The sequence below is a fragment of the Myodes glareolus genome, chromosome 1 (assembly GCF_982192425.1).
Source record: "Myodes glareolus chromosome 1, mMyoGla1.1, whole genome shotgun sequence".
Lineage (NCBI taxonomy): Eukaryota > Metazoa > Chordata > Mammalia > Rodentia > Cricetidae > Myodes > Myodes glareolus.
Genome location: NC_142026.1, coordinates 112,094,014 through 112,109,574, shown reverse-complemented (window position 1 = coordinate 112,109,574; position 15,561 = coordinate 112,094,014). Strand labels below are relative to the sequence as shown.

Genomic DNA, 15,561 nt, shown 5'->3' with positions numbered 1-15,561 from the left:
GTTCAGTGTTCTGATATGAATGGATCTTAAAGTAACAAGTCAACAAAATTAATACTAATATTTGGAGAAAAATAAGTATAAATAATAATGTCAAAATAATTTTCCTTCTCAGGTAAGGGTAGTATAAAATAGAAAGGGCTTGTCTGTGATCACAGCGCTGTAAAATCTTTCTGATCATGGGAGCTAATCTCAGCTGAGCCTGATTAATTCTTGGATAGAAGAAGAAAAGGGAACAAAATTGATTATTTTTTTCTCAATAGATAAATCAGCTTTTAAATTACATGGGAATTGGCAAATCACTAGAGCTCCTAGAAAGGTGTCTTTATTTTGCTATTATTTCTGAAAAAAAAAAAGAACTAATCTTAGTAAAAATTAATCTGATTTTCCTCAATGGCAGAAAACTCAAACACGTAAATCAATATTTTCCAAATCATTAAAATGGTTATAAAACATTAGAAAAGGGTATTAGGATATTTTGATACTATAAAACAAGTAGTATAAAATATACATTATATCAAAATTATAAAAAGCCCTTAAAATTGATGTTATGTCCCTGGACTTTCAAATATGTTTGGGTTATATTAACTCTTTGCTTTATTTTTGTTTCTGCATTTTTAATGAGATATAAAATAAACAGTCCAGGTAAAAATCTGTTTCTTAATATTATGTACATGGTGCTATTATAAAAATGTTCATTAACAAACCTTGCCTTTTTGCAGTTTTTTGAAAACTTATAAAAATCCAAATTCAATACATAATATGGAAATATTTGAGCATACTGCAATTCATGTGCTAATTTTGTAAACTTCGTTATATATATATAGCGAAGGATCATCACTTATTTTCAGAATAGCATCGAAAATCATTTGCATATAAATAATGGAAGTAAAAATCTTTTATGGTTGAAAACTCCATGTTTTTTCCAAAAAGATCAAATTCTTGCAATAATTAGTTTGAATTAAAATCAGCAGTCACATGCAAATGTGATGGTATTAAAAAAGTTCTGAGGCTTTCTTCTTCTACATGCCCAAATCAAAAAAAAAACAAAAAACAAAAAACAAAAAACTATCCATTTCTCTAAGAATAGGGTAGAGTAAGACTCACTGCATTCAGAATCATTTTGCTAAGGAACACCTGCAACATCAGTCCAGTCACTAACTCTCTTCTACATACAGCTGGGTACCTTGCAAAGAGCAAATAGTAAAACTGTGTGTGTGTGTGTGTGTGTATACATATGTATACATGCATGCATATCATATAAAACTATATATGTATATATATGATTAGCTTTCTACAAAACTATATAAAAATGACTAACCTCTTAAAATTATATATATAACTAGCTTTTTAATATTTTAGCTATTCAAATAATTGCTATATACCGACTATGTCCAGATCATGTGTGACGAGTGTCAGCAGTCATTTATAGCTTCTAGATTTTCATATCACTCCTCTAATTTCATCCTCACTCCCATCTCGTTTTTTAAATCAAAATGGATCTTGTCCTCTTGAATTATCTTTAGAATTTAGGCTTGAAGGCAATACAGGGCACCATTTTAGAAAGAAAATTATTTAAATATCCAAACATAAAGCTGATGCTCATAGGTCACATTCTCATGCCTATATCCTTGGAAGGTGGGCCAATAATACAGTTTGCATTTCATTTTCAAAAATCTGTGCTCAAACTGTTATGTATGTAACTCCACACACCTCTTTCATGACCATAGCAATTACACAAACAGTACATTTTGGTCACGTTTTTCTTCTCCCCACACAACTCCTCCCCATCCTTGTCCCTTTCTTCCCCACCCAACTTCATGTTCTTCCTTTATCTCTTTCTCTGACGTATGACAGATTCTGGAAAGAATTTCAAGGAGAGAGCCATGGGCTGGAGAGTTCGGTCAGCCATGAAAGATCAGTCAGACTCACAGCCGAGTAAGAAGAGATCTATCAAGATTGTTCGAATTTATAACACTACTCGGAAGCTGGCATCACCTTCCAGTTTTAATAATCACCATAGAACATCATTTATCTTTGTCTGGAGCAATATATATCCACTTAAAAATGTAGAAGGGCCTGTTAGTGTCCTCTCTTCCTAATTGCCCAATTAATATTTAATTTTGTGTACAAATTTAATGAAGTCAATTTAAGGCTATCATTCTCCAAGAATATATAAAAAAGGTACAGTTATAGAATACAAAGGAGTAGATTTTAGTAGTACGGGGGATTCTTTTTCCAAATAAATGACATCCAGAAACAAATTTGCTGTGTGAGAGTTAGTTGTCTACATGTTGAAAGTTCTGGAAGATTCTTTGATATATCAACTGCAAATTCAAAAAATGCAACTGACAACAATGTCTTGTTTTTAATTCCCCAGATCTCTTCTTTCAAGAATTCTTAAGCTCCATGATAAGTGAAATCTTCACTCACTCTGGTTGCACACTCAGCTTGGATACACCATGACATTCTTGGTCATTTTCATGTCTTTTCTCTTTGCTGTGTGCTTTGGTGCCTGAATGGTCAGTAGCACATCATTTAGGGCACTGGTTTCTCATTTTCTACTACCGAGCAAGGATATAATAGGACTTGATATGATTCAATTAAGTGAGAAAATAAAAATTCACTGTGTTTGACATTGCAGTTAGCACTCCCATCAGATACTTTTGTATATGACATGTAGTGAGTCAAGGTTCCTGACACTATTTCTAAAATTCAAATCAGGAATTACTTGGATCAGAAAGAAGGTTCTCAAATGCCTATAAATAATTGTTTGGTCTACAACATATCAATAGACATGCTAAATCTGCCTTGTGGTCTGTTCATTTTTGTTGCCTGGGAATGATTATAAAGGTATGGAAGAATCTTTCATGATGGGAAATCTGTATCCCACCGGTTTTAAGTCAACTTTATTTAAACACAGACAGGCTTAATAATTTAGCTACTGCTATTGCATCTGTGTAATAACAGTGGAGTTGAAATAATCACGTGTCTATACAGCCCACAAAGCCTCACCATGATTTATGTGTGAAGCCCTCCCATCAACCTTCCTTCTCTGCCCACCTTAGTATCCTGAGTGTTAGGACTGTAGGTACCACAGTACCAAAACTGGCTCCTACACTTTACATTTCATTGGCTTTTACATATGATAAAATTATGAGATGAAAATGCGGGTTTAAGCATAAACCTACACATAGATTGATATAATAGTAACTAAAGTGATATAACATCTTAAATCACTTTAAGAAATATTGTGACACACGTAAGTGACACTAACAAAGAGGCAGAGTTTTGAGGTGATGCTTCAACTTATATAAAAATCTATGTAATTAAAATGTGTTTTAATGGTAAGGGAAAGCAGGAGAGAGACATTAGATTTTAGCTTTTCTTTTTATTTTGTGATAATAAATTTATCAAATGAGCTAAATCTAATTGTAAAACCATTATTAAAAGACTTGAGTCTAGAGGGGTTCCTAGGTGTCCAAGGAGATGTCCCCAGCTTGTTCCTTGGGCAGCAGAGGAGAGGGTGCCTGAACTGGCTTTATCCTACAGCCACACTGATGAATATCTTGCATATCACCATAGAACCTTCATCCGGCGATGGATGGAGATAGAGACAGAGACCCACACTGGAGCACTAGACTGAGATCCTAAGGTCCAAATGAGGAGCAGAAGAAGGGAAAATATGAGCAAGGAAGTTAGGACCACGAAGGGTGTGTTCACCCACTGAGACAATGTGACTGATCTAATGGGAGCTCACCAAGGCCAGCTGAACTGGGACTGATGGAGCCTGTGATCAAACTGGACTCTCTGAATGTGGCTGAAAATGAGGGCTGACTGCGAAGCCAAGGACAATGGCACTGGGTTTTGATTCTACTGCATGGACTGGCTTTGTGGGAGCCTGGTTTGTTTGGATGCTCACCTTCCTAGAACTGGATGGAGTGGGGAGGACAGTGGACTTTCCACAAGGCAGAGAACCGTGACTGCTCTTAGGACTGGAGAGAGAGGGGGAGGGGGGCATGGAAAGGAAATGGGAGGAGGGGAGGAGGTGGAAATTTTAAATAAATAAATTAATTAATTAATTAAAAAATAATGTGGGGCCAGAGAAATGGTTCACCAATAGCAAAGGCAGAGACCTGAGATCAGTTCCTATCACCCTTATCAACATCTGTAAATCATGCTCCAGGAGCACACACACATGCACGCATACACACACACACACACACACACACACACACACATACACACACACACACACACGCGCGCGCGCGCGCGTGCGAGTACACAGAACTAAAAAAATAATAATAACAAATCTTAAAAAATATTTTATCCCCAACAAGAGAGATCACAACAGGAAATATTTAGCTTGCTTTATAAAGAACTGCTAGTAAGTCATTAAAATTTGTTAAAATTTTCCTATCAGTATGCCACCAAGTTTACATCATTAGCTATTACTAATAACACTCAATAATGGTATCAATGTAGTCTTAGCATATTGATTATATAGAATTGCTTTCTTTGGCTCAGTTTAAACAATTGTACATTCTGAGAAATTACAAGATATATATTATTTTCATACAATGCATATTTTCAGTTTCCTTAAAAACTAATATCTAATTATTATAGAATTATCTACTGAAATAAAACTACATTGGTATTTATTGCCAACCATGTTATGTATGCTATCTATAACAAAAATACCTGCCAGCAGGGATACAATTTTCCTTTAACATAACATAATGGAACTAAAACTTGGGAAGAATGAGGAACTTGTTCAAGGTCACACAGACAGCTGCTATGGTCTAGATTCACTGTGTTTCTGTTACACATCTTCCTGAGCATGACATTAGAAACCAGGAAATGTGCCACTTTACATTTAGAAAGATGTTTCTGGGTGAGAGGACATGGACACGATGAAACATTCTTTGCAGGAATTCGTCATGGTAGCACTGCATCACATGTGATTGCATTACTATCATTCTAGAACAAATATCGGTGAGCCATGAAATGAATTTTACATTGTACTACTTTAAAAAAATGACAAATTCAGAATATTTTTGGAACACAACATATTTGTAATGCAAGAGAAGCATGTGGAATTTAAATTTCATGGTGTATAAACACACTTTTGCTGGAACTGGACCATGTTCATTTACATACTGCCCATTGCTTCTAAACAGAGGCCATGAATTGCTGGAATAGAATGAATGTCTGACCTACCATCGTGGAAGAACATTTCTAGCTGGCTCCTGACCAAAAATAATCAAGAATAACTACACTCTGGCAACAGTTTTTTAAGCATGAAAAGTATATTTCAAGCATGAAAATGGAAAATATTTATGATTCAAACTATGAAAATATAAAGGATGAACAGATTAAAATGGTCTTTTCTTATTTGTCATATATTTTAATTTAATCTGAAGTAGAGCAATGTCCAGCCAAACTGTGTCTATTCTAATTCCTGGATGGGAACTATGCTTTCATTTAAATCCTAAGCTGTCAGGCAATACAGAAGTGTGATGGTTTTCTTTTAACTTTTAACTTTTGATTACATATTAGTATTTATTCTAGAACAGTGGTCGTTACGTTTCCTAGTGTTGTAGCGCTTTAAGACAGTTCGTCATGTTGTAGTGACTCCCAAACATAAAATTATTTTGTTGCTACTTCCTAACTGTAATTTTGCTAGTGCTATCAATTATAACGTAAATATGTGATATGCGAGATATCTTACATTCAACCCAAAGGGTTCATGACTCACAGGTTGAGAACCACTGTTCTTGGAGAATTTTTACTTGTATGCATAAATGCCATCAATATCAATGGATTGGAACATATGAACAGACTTAATTTGTAATCTTATTATTTATTTGTTTATTCAATTTATTAGTTGACGTGGGGTTTTACTTTGCCTGGACTTAAACTCATGAGTTTTCTACTTCATCTTTCAGAGCAGTTGGAATTATAGGCATATTCCACTGTGTCAGGCTAACAATTTTATTTACACAGCTTTTATTACTGGTAACTTTTAGAATGGTATGATAGTAACTGCTAATTATTTTAGATTCTTTGGATTATTTTTCAAAGAATATAAACTAGCAGAAACCCAACTGCAGTATTAAGAATTTAAAATGTGGAAATAAATGGGTCATTAGGTAATTAGGTTTCTATTAATGTTCCTTGGCTTTGACTGCTCTGATTAACATGATTTTATTACACTGAATGAACCATGTAAGAAACTGGTCATTAGCTGAGTCAATATGATCACCATTGGTGCAGAATTATGAAAATAGGAGGAAAACCCTACTGATCTAAGCAAGAAAGATTAATAAGTAACAAGGAAACTACAGACAACCATGAACAGTTACACGGCTTGTTTACTTTTCACTTTTGCTTCTGAATATGGAATGTAGAAAAGAGGGGCAAACATAGAGGCAGCAGCAGACAGCAAACCAGAGGTCAAATCCACACACCCAAACACATGCAGTGTACCATCGGCTCTCATACTTGTTGCGGAAGAGGGGGTGTTGCAACTCAGCAGCCAGTCTGCTGTGTTTAAAACAGTCATGTTGTCCCCTGAGAACAGGAACAGTATAAGAGTTCATTGTCTGAAGGTCTGCTGAGTGAACTTGAGTCATCTTCAATGCTGGCACCACTTTCCAAGTTAGCGAGACTAACTGCGCTGTGTGCCTGCTATGTTCTAGTGTATCAGATCTGCACTGGTGCTCTGAAACACATGTGTGAGTCATGAAACTCCCAGGTCTTCTTTCAGGGTGCTGACGTTTTCAATCTTATTATCTGTGATCAGCTTTGACTTTAAAGGTAAATGTTCTTGCTCCAGCGGTTATAACTAAATATCCCTATGTACTTGCAATCCCATATCCATGGATTAGCTGAAATTATAGATGCATATTTAGAGACAAATAAACAAAGGAAGTGTTAATCTACAAAGGGTTTGGTGTAACACATCATTAAATGCAGGGTAGGTTGCAATGCACACAACTGCACAAAGAAAACCATGGACTTCAGATTAATTGGGAAGGGTATATCAACCTCACAGAATTATTGAAAATGTAAAAGAAAATATGATGTGGCAAATGCTGATATCTGGCGGTATGAGTAGTTTTCTAAGGAAAATAGATTTTGCATGAATCTAACTTTGGTTCCTAGGCTGAATCCACAAAATTCAGCGTGATAGTGAATAACATATGAAAAACTTTCATATTGCTTTTGTGTATATAATCTGTAATAGCTCTAACTATACATATTTTTACACAGCTGGATCATTTATTCTGACAAGTTGAATGCATTAAAATTAATAAAAGACAATATTTCAAATAACTACTTATTGTTGCCATAGGTTGTATCATAATCATGATTTAATAAAATGAAAATAATATCTGGAAAATATGCAATTTTCTTTCATGTAAGTGCTAGGTATCATAGTATTATTATTATTTTTGAAAATGCAGCAGATATAAATATTTTATTGCATCTTAAGTCAATTGCAAGAAGCACCATTTTAATGAAAAATGTTAGGGTAACATTTTTTATTTAAAATTTAAACTAAAACAAAAATATTCAATTGCAAATTTATGCAAACATACATATGTGATATCTTTTATTCACAATTTTTAAATTCTGTGGAATATTTACAAATACAAAAAAGGTAACCTTTAGAAATCTTTTTCAAAATGTTTCTCAGAAAAATCTAGTCTCCCAGCTATAGATAAAGGATTCAATGTTTAAGATAAGTAGAACACTTAATCATACACTAGTTGGATAACCCTTGGATACAATTTTGATTATGGCATCAATAGTAGGACAGTTATTTATTAACAACCCCTGACATATAAACTTAAAGCAAACACTTAGATGTGAGTTTGGGCATCTTTGGGATGACACTTACCTCCTGTCCCATTTGTTGTGACTGACGTGCTGCTGAGACTGGACTTATCTAGTTTAGAGCCCCCATGTGTATCACTGCCTCCTACCAAGGCATGGGGACTCGCTAGGTCTTGCATTTCCATAGACCTGTTGGAATAGGAGGCAACAGAGATCAAACTAAAATTTCAGCAAATATTTTTCCCTTCAAATCTTTGATTGCTCATGCATGTCAGTGACAGTACACTGAGAACAGAATTAGATTCCACAGTGCGGCTGCATGATTTACTTTTCTGTGCAAAATCCTACACACATGTTCCATGTAATGATGCAAAGAAATGAGCAGACTCCAATCACGACCGTCCATGTTGGCACTGATGGCTTCCTGAAATAATCACCTCTGGTACCAACACAGAGGATGGAGAAAATGCTTAACTCCCGTAACTTGTAATCAGTAGCCATACATAATCTGAATTAAAAAGCAGAGAAAATTCTAGAGACCTTATTGATCCAAGTAGCTTAGAAACAAACCTGAGGCTGACAACCAGATCTATAACACTTCTAACACCCACTCAGCAAGAGGAGAGCTAGACATGTTTTGGCTTCCGACAATGTGGCCAGAAATACACTCAATAAATCTGAGATCCTGAAAGGATGAACAGTTTCTAATAAAATTAAAGGAAGAAAGAGGCAACTCCATGAACATGACTGAAACTCCTAGATGTGATTTCACAATGGTCAACATTTTAAGTAAGACCCACAAATACCTTAAAAGTATTTTATTACCAATGTGACTTAACTTTATAGGACTTAACAGTAACTATAGAAATAAGTTCTTCTCAATTATATATGGAACACTGTTAAAAGGACTATGCTGGTCTACAAGATAAATACCAGCAGGACTTTAAATGTAAATCTTACAGAATATGGTAATCCAACCGTAATACAGTCATTCAGAAAAGAATAACAGTATGATCTTTGAAACCCCAACCTTTTCGAATTAAATGTTATACTTCTAAGCATATACTTCCTAGTGTCAGTCAAAGAATAATTAAAAAAGAAATGCAAGAAACAATGTATATGACACTATAAATGTGAAAATACATCAATTCAAAGCATGTGGTATATAAATATAGTGATTTAGTAAGAAATAATGGAGGGGCTTAAAAATCCATGACCTAAATTTCCACCCAAGACACTAAAACCTGGAAAATAAGGAGATGCCAGTAGGAGAAAACAATAAAGGAAAGAAATTTTTGAAATAAAAGGTTGCATGATCAATATAAATGATTTTTGATTCCAGAAGATCATTAGAGACAATGGTGGTATTCAAAGAATGGGGAAATAGAAACACCAAGCCAAAGAACTTAAGGATGGACAAAACTGGTGAATTTCTTGAAACAGGTCAAACCTGGCCCAATAAAAATGTAGTAAATCCCCAAACCAATGATCAATTAAAGAAATTCCAGGGATGAAACTGAAAAAATAAAAGGTTAGACAGGAAAATGCCTGCTTGGAACGTATAAAGAACTGTGTTCAAATCCCCAGCACCTCTGTGAAGGTTGAGCAAGGAAAGCCATGCCTGCAATGCCAAAGCCTGGGAGTGAAGATATACACTCCCCAAAGGTACTGGCCAGTTAATTAACTAAATTAGTGAGCTCAAGGTTCAAGAAGATAGCCTGTCCCGAGAATGAAGTCAAGAGTCATTCCCCAAATCACCCAGAGTTGTCCCCTGCACTTTGTGTGTTTGTGTCACACAAGCAGACCCACCTTCATGCACGTGAACACACCCTCCCTACTGAACATACATGGACACCACACAGGCATGTCACACACAAAATGTATGCTTTAAAAATTGAAACAAAAAGACAACTCTGGAGCTATTCCACTAATGAATGCTAACAAACACTTTAAGAAAAATAATATTATGCAAATTCTGTCAGCTGGGAGTAGGAGGGGATTCTTGTTTTTCTGCTATAGGAGAGGAGCATTATCCCCACTCAGAACCAGACAAAGCCAGTTTCGAGAAGAACATCATGGATCCAGACTTATCCCAAACACAGCCAAGAAGTTAGGCTACTATCAAATAGAAACCAGAATGGAAAAGGAAGCTGTAGTAGGACGAGTGTGGTTTATCTTGGAAGGGCAAGATAGCTTTAACATCTGGAGACCTAGGCAATGCAATATATTAACGGACACTAAGTTCATGGTTTCAAAGATGTACTGGATACTATTCCCCATCCATTCATGTCATACATTCTTGGTAACCTAGACCAAGGAGTTTTCCTTCATCTGAAGAAAAACCATTCCTGAAAACCTGAGCAGCTTGCACCATATTTCAAGAAGAAATACTGAATTCTTTCCGCACAAGGAAACGGACGTGTGTTTTCTACCCTAGCACTGTGTTCATGCAACAGAAAAGAAAATAATAAGAAGAAATAAAGATAGAAAGCTAAACGATGTTCAGAAGTTCAAGGGGGAATCCTCTTTAATGCATATCTACATCAGTTATTACTTTTGTTTTTGTAGAGAAATTCGAAATCTACTGGGCAAATTTCCCAAAGTCAAAGCTACAAGGACTTTGCTAGAAGTAAATAAAAGCAAAAGGCATCTTCATTTTCGATTAGTTCATAGTTCAGACACTGAGCTATCAAGACGGTGGGTCATCAAGGGAGCTGGAAGTTGAGCTGCTCATAGTACAGTTAGAGTTCAGCTTGTCCCTAGAAGGTTCTGAATGATCATATCCTTGCCTTAACCACTATGTAACAGAAAGGGTTGGTGTTTGGGGAAACATTAACAAAGAAAATGAATACAGTGCTTTAGAGTTCATAGAGCTTCCTTATGCTTCAGAAATCTGAATCAGAGGACTCTGGGAAATCTGACCCCTAGTGGAGGAAAAGTGCATTATCTAGAAGCAGACCCGTGTATGGTCTAGGCAGTAGAACCAGCACACAAGACTTAGATAGTTAGGACTAGAAAGGGAGGTAGAGGTGGGGAGGGGAAGGGAAAAGGGAGGCAGGGAGGAGGTGGAAATTTTTAATAAATAAAGAAGGAAAAAAAAAGACTTAGATAGCCTCCATCTAGGGCAATATTGTTTGTGTATGTGGTCATCTTCCGTAGTACTCTACTGAGAGAAAGCAACTTAAAATTAATTCTTTGGCTCTGCCCTAATTAGAGATAAAACTCCAGACAGATGCTTGTGGTATATACGTGGCCAATAGCATGAGAAACATTGAAGGAGGCTTAAAACAGACATCTTAGAAGTAACAGAGATGACTTCTCTATCAGGCAAACAGATGCTGTGTTCATGGGGTCTTTTATCATCTCCTGATTCTCACTTGTATCCTTTCACAGTAAAAAAACCGTAGCTGTCAATCAGTCAGCATATCTAAATTACGTGAGTCCTTCAGCCAATCACTGAGCTTGAGGCTGGAGATGTGGATCCTCCCACTTACAAAGCAACCATCACGGACTCTGATTTCTACTAGTTGCCTTCACTGGTTCTCAGTACAAACAGAGGCTTTTCTACATGAGAAGGCAGAGGCTCCACCTTGGAATTTAAAATTTAGAATATTAACAGTCCATTTATGGGGCAGGCAATGTAAACTTAAAAGAGTCAACATTTTTTTTTCTGATATTTCCTGCTGAATTTTGATTGTCTCAAATAAGGAACCCCAAGAGAGGATTCTAGTCAGTGGTATTACTAATGAGTCAAAGTAGTATGGGGGCTCCTAGCCAGTTTGGACCATGTAAAAGATGGGTAAGCCAGGAAAATCACCCAGGAATGGAAGGATGGATCAAACACATCAGAAAGGAGTGGGCAGAAAACAAAACATGTTGTTCATCCTGGCTGACTAGAACCGAAATAATCACACAGAAATTGTATTACTTAAATCACTGCTTGACCCATTAGCTCTAGCTTCTTATTGGATAACTCTTACATATTAATTTAACCCATATTAATTTTTATTAATCTGTGTATTGCTACCTGACAGCAGCTTAAAGGGCAAAGTTCTGACCGGCTGCTGCGGGGCTACAAGGCTTCTCTCTGACTCTGCCCTGTTTCTCCCAGCATTCCATTTAGTTTTCCCCACCTAGCTCTGTTCCCCTATAGCTCTGCTAAGGGCCCAAAGAAGTCCCTTTATCAATCAATGATATTAACAGCATACAGAGGGAAATCCTGCATCACCTCCCCCTTTCTGTTTAAATGAAAAGGAAGGTTTTAAATTTAGGGGAACCTTGCATCAAAACATGGTGCTTCTGCAGAACAACAAAAATTAGCCTGTGAAATAAATACAACCGTAGTGGGTTGCAGTCCAATCCCCAGGAAATGAAAATGCAGCTATCTGGAAATTTACAGTGTAGCTTCTCGGTCATATTTGTTTTAATGGGTTAAAATGTCCTACAATTAAAGGAGTCTTTACCAAACAGAAATATAATATTATTACCATGAGTCTAGAAATACCTTCCTGTAATATCTCTTTGGTAAGGCATTTGATTGTCAAACCAGATACTTTGAAAGTTCAATAGTAATAGAATATTCTTTTGAAAGTTACCAAAGCCAACACAAACATCTATTTTTCCCCATCTAACACTGTACATTACGTTTAAAGGTGACTATCTCTTAGGATGTCTATTTCTATCTTTTAATGACCATTAGGTCATTGGGCTTTTAAACATCAGAATCTGTCTGGGCAATTTATGTAACTGAACTTAGTCTTAACCTGAAGTGGTCATTAAAGAGAAGAAATGAGAGAATTCAAGATTAGGGACTAGCTTCATGATTCTTTCCTCTAGTCTTTGCTTGTAGCACTGACGGAATTTGATGTGAACATTCTGAAGGGTCTGTCCTCTTCGAACCCAGGGAAGGGCAAAGCTTAACTCTGTGTACTGTAGAATCAATTCCAACTCAGACACCGTGATTCACTCTTTGCTGAGCCTGGTGATGAGTCAGGGCCCGGTTATTTATAGAGTCCCTCCATCAGCTGTTCAGGACCCAAGAAATGCAAAAGTGTCCTGAACTCCACAACGCTGTCACAACAGCTGCTGCTCTTTGTAAGAAATGGACATTACAGGGACAAGGTTCGAGATCCCAACTTCTCATTGTTTCCTTAGACAAACTGCACTCTGGCCAACCAATGGATGGAAGCGTATGAAGATATGGGATTAGTGTCTGCTTTGCTCATAATATCAATTTTATTGATATTATGCAACTATATTGTTATTATGGTATTGTATATGCTTACTATATAACATAAATGTCTATTCTCCCTAGCTGAAAAGCAGGAAGAAGATGCTTCTCATCTGACTGCAGTACAAGGCTCCAGGAGAGCAGCGGCTGCTTTCTGTTCAGTGCTCTGCTCCACTCCACCTCTGTGATGCTGACACAGAGTCTCTAGCCATGATAATGTATGGAGACTAGCACAGCAATAGCAAAGAACAAGCAGATCAAGTGACTGAAGCTACTTGAAGTCAGATTCGGTGTAGTTTACAGAACTCTGCTTGGGTATCTCTGTTCTAGGTACAGTTCTAGGACAACAAGGAGCTTTTAGGCTACCAATACAAGGGTAGGATTAGTTCTATGATGTGAATGTGTGTTGAATCTTCACATGAATGTGGGGGGGGGTGTTATACACATACAACACGTGCACATATAAAACTTGAGATTTCCCCAAATGTGTATGTATGTGTGTGTTAGAGAGAAAGAGATGGAGCAGGGATAGGGAGGGAGACAAGGAAGAAGGAAAGGAGAGGAAAGAGAATGCTTCTACACGGATGCAAAATAAATTGCAAATGAAAACAAACTAATAAACCACTTGGTCAGCTGATGTCCGGGAAAACAGTAGAGCACATTGCGTTGAGTATTGGCTCTTGTTTTCTGAAAAGGCACAGGCCTAAGAAAACATCACCTGGCAACACCACCAGGTCACCTTCAGCCAACATATTTCTGAACGTCATCTAGAAGTTCTTGCCAATGCTGTGGCCCTGAGACAGGTTCTCTGCTCGCCAAAGTGACACCTCTCTACCACTTAGTACCTGTGCTACTGAACTGGTGGACAGACAGCCCCAGGAGAAGACCTTCACTAACTCATTTGTCCAAACATGGTCAGAACTGAGTGATCTGTGGAACTCTGGGAGGTCCTCACCTCCTGATCTTTGGTGAGAAGGATCAGAAGTGCAAACCATGGGGAGCTTTACTATTCTCCAGCACCTTTACAACTGTCTCAAGGCCAACTTGAACATTCACTGTGTAGGACTCATTTGTCAGAATGATCTCACTCCCTGTAGCCAAAGCAAATAAACGCAGGGACATACTCTTCTCTCGATACTTTTACAGCCCCCATTTTTCAGGGCTCACAATCCTCCACTTGAGGCCTGGAACACACTCTTTCTCTCTGTCTCTCTGTCTCTGTCTCTCTCTCTGCCTCTTTCTTACCTTGAACTCAAACAAATTATTCAGATAAAACCTGAGTTCTCCACCTCTACTTCAACAACTGTGAGCCAATACTTCAAACTAATGGGAGCAGGTCTAAATCTTGGTTCTCCGAAGATTCCCTTCACTAGAAAACAAAGAAAAGAACGAAACTGCCCCAGATCCTTCAAGTGTTATTTGAATGGTGCGGGAGTCAAATTTCCATAAGATCGGTTACAAACCATGGTTAATGAAGCAGGAAATTGTTTTCCTCTAGCAAGTAGTGGGGTGAAGCCATGGGCCACAATCAAAACATTCAATGCCATCTATTACCACCAAGAAATATATCAACTCTTGGGCTAGGGAGACGCTTTGCCAGAAGGAGCAAACGTTACATAGGATAAACCTTTTCAGTACTGGAGTGTTGAATAAGCAAAAGCAAAGCATTAGTGTAATGCACAGAATGAAGATAGTTGCCTATTAAATAACTGAATTTCTCTCTCTGAAGGGACAACCCATGTCCTTCAATGGAAAATGCCATATTTTGCTTGTGGCTGACTGTAGAGTTAAGATCTGGCACCGTTAACTCTAACCTAAGCATTAAACCTCACCTCTGTCATTTACTGGTCATGGGATCTTAGGCTCAAACTGAAATTGATAAGTAGATCCAATATAATTTAATGTGAAGATTAAATATCCACTGGTGATAACTAAACTTGCCCTCATAAGGGACATTTAGTTTAGTGGGGTGCATACTTAGAAAGTGTCTTCTCGTAGTCATGTCGTCAGTGTTGACAGCACACACCTGCTCTCGCTCTCAAGGCTTATACTTAAGAAAATCATTCACTTAATAGAAAATCTATTTCATTTTCAGATAATGTACAATATTAGAAAGTGTTGTTTCCATATTTTACTTGGGACTTCAGGTCTGGAAGAAAACATTCCCTTTGACACAAGTCAGACTAAATCTTCCTTCCTAAAACAGTCCTTTTACTATCAAGAAGTTATGATAAAATGACTTTCCCTTGTCTGATTGAGCATTTCCCTTCTTTCAGCCTCCTTAGGTCATGGCAAGCTTCATCTTCCAGGAAGGAAGATGCTATTAGTCACCTGTAGATATACAGTTTGTGTAGATGTGCAACTGCCATCCCCCAAATGGTAAAGTTTGGGTGGCTCTCCCTTTGGACTATCATCTGGAGTCTATATGAGTGGTTCTTTTACCTGATAACCTTAACTTCAGCTGCAACAGGGTCCAGGAAGTCACTCTGCCT

General features: G+C 37.2%; 1 protein-coding gene across 5 annotated transcripts in view; it reads right to left on the bottom strand.

Annotated features, from left to right (window-relative positions):
• Eya4 (EYA transcriptional coactivator and phosphatase 4) overlaps positions 1-15,561 on the bottom strand; it is a 253,869-nt gene that overhangs the window by 59,713 nt on the left and 178,595 nt on the right. For all 5 annotated transcript variants that reach the window (XM_085689272.2, XM_048425350.3, XM_085689250.2 and 2 more), the window contains exon 4: positions 7,904-8,028. In XM_085689272.2, the coding sequence (XP_085545398.2) occupies positions 7,904-8,028 (125 nt within the window). The remainder of the gene's footprint in view (positions 1-7,903; positions 8,029-15,561) is intronic.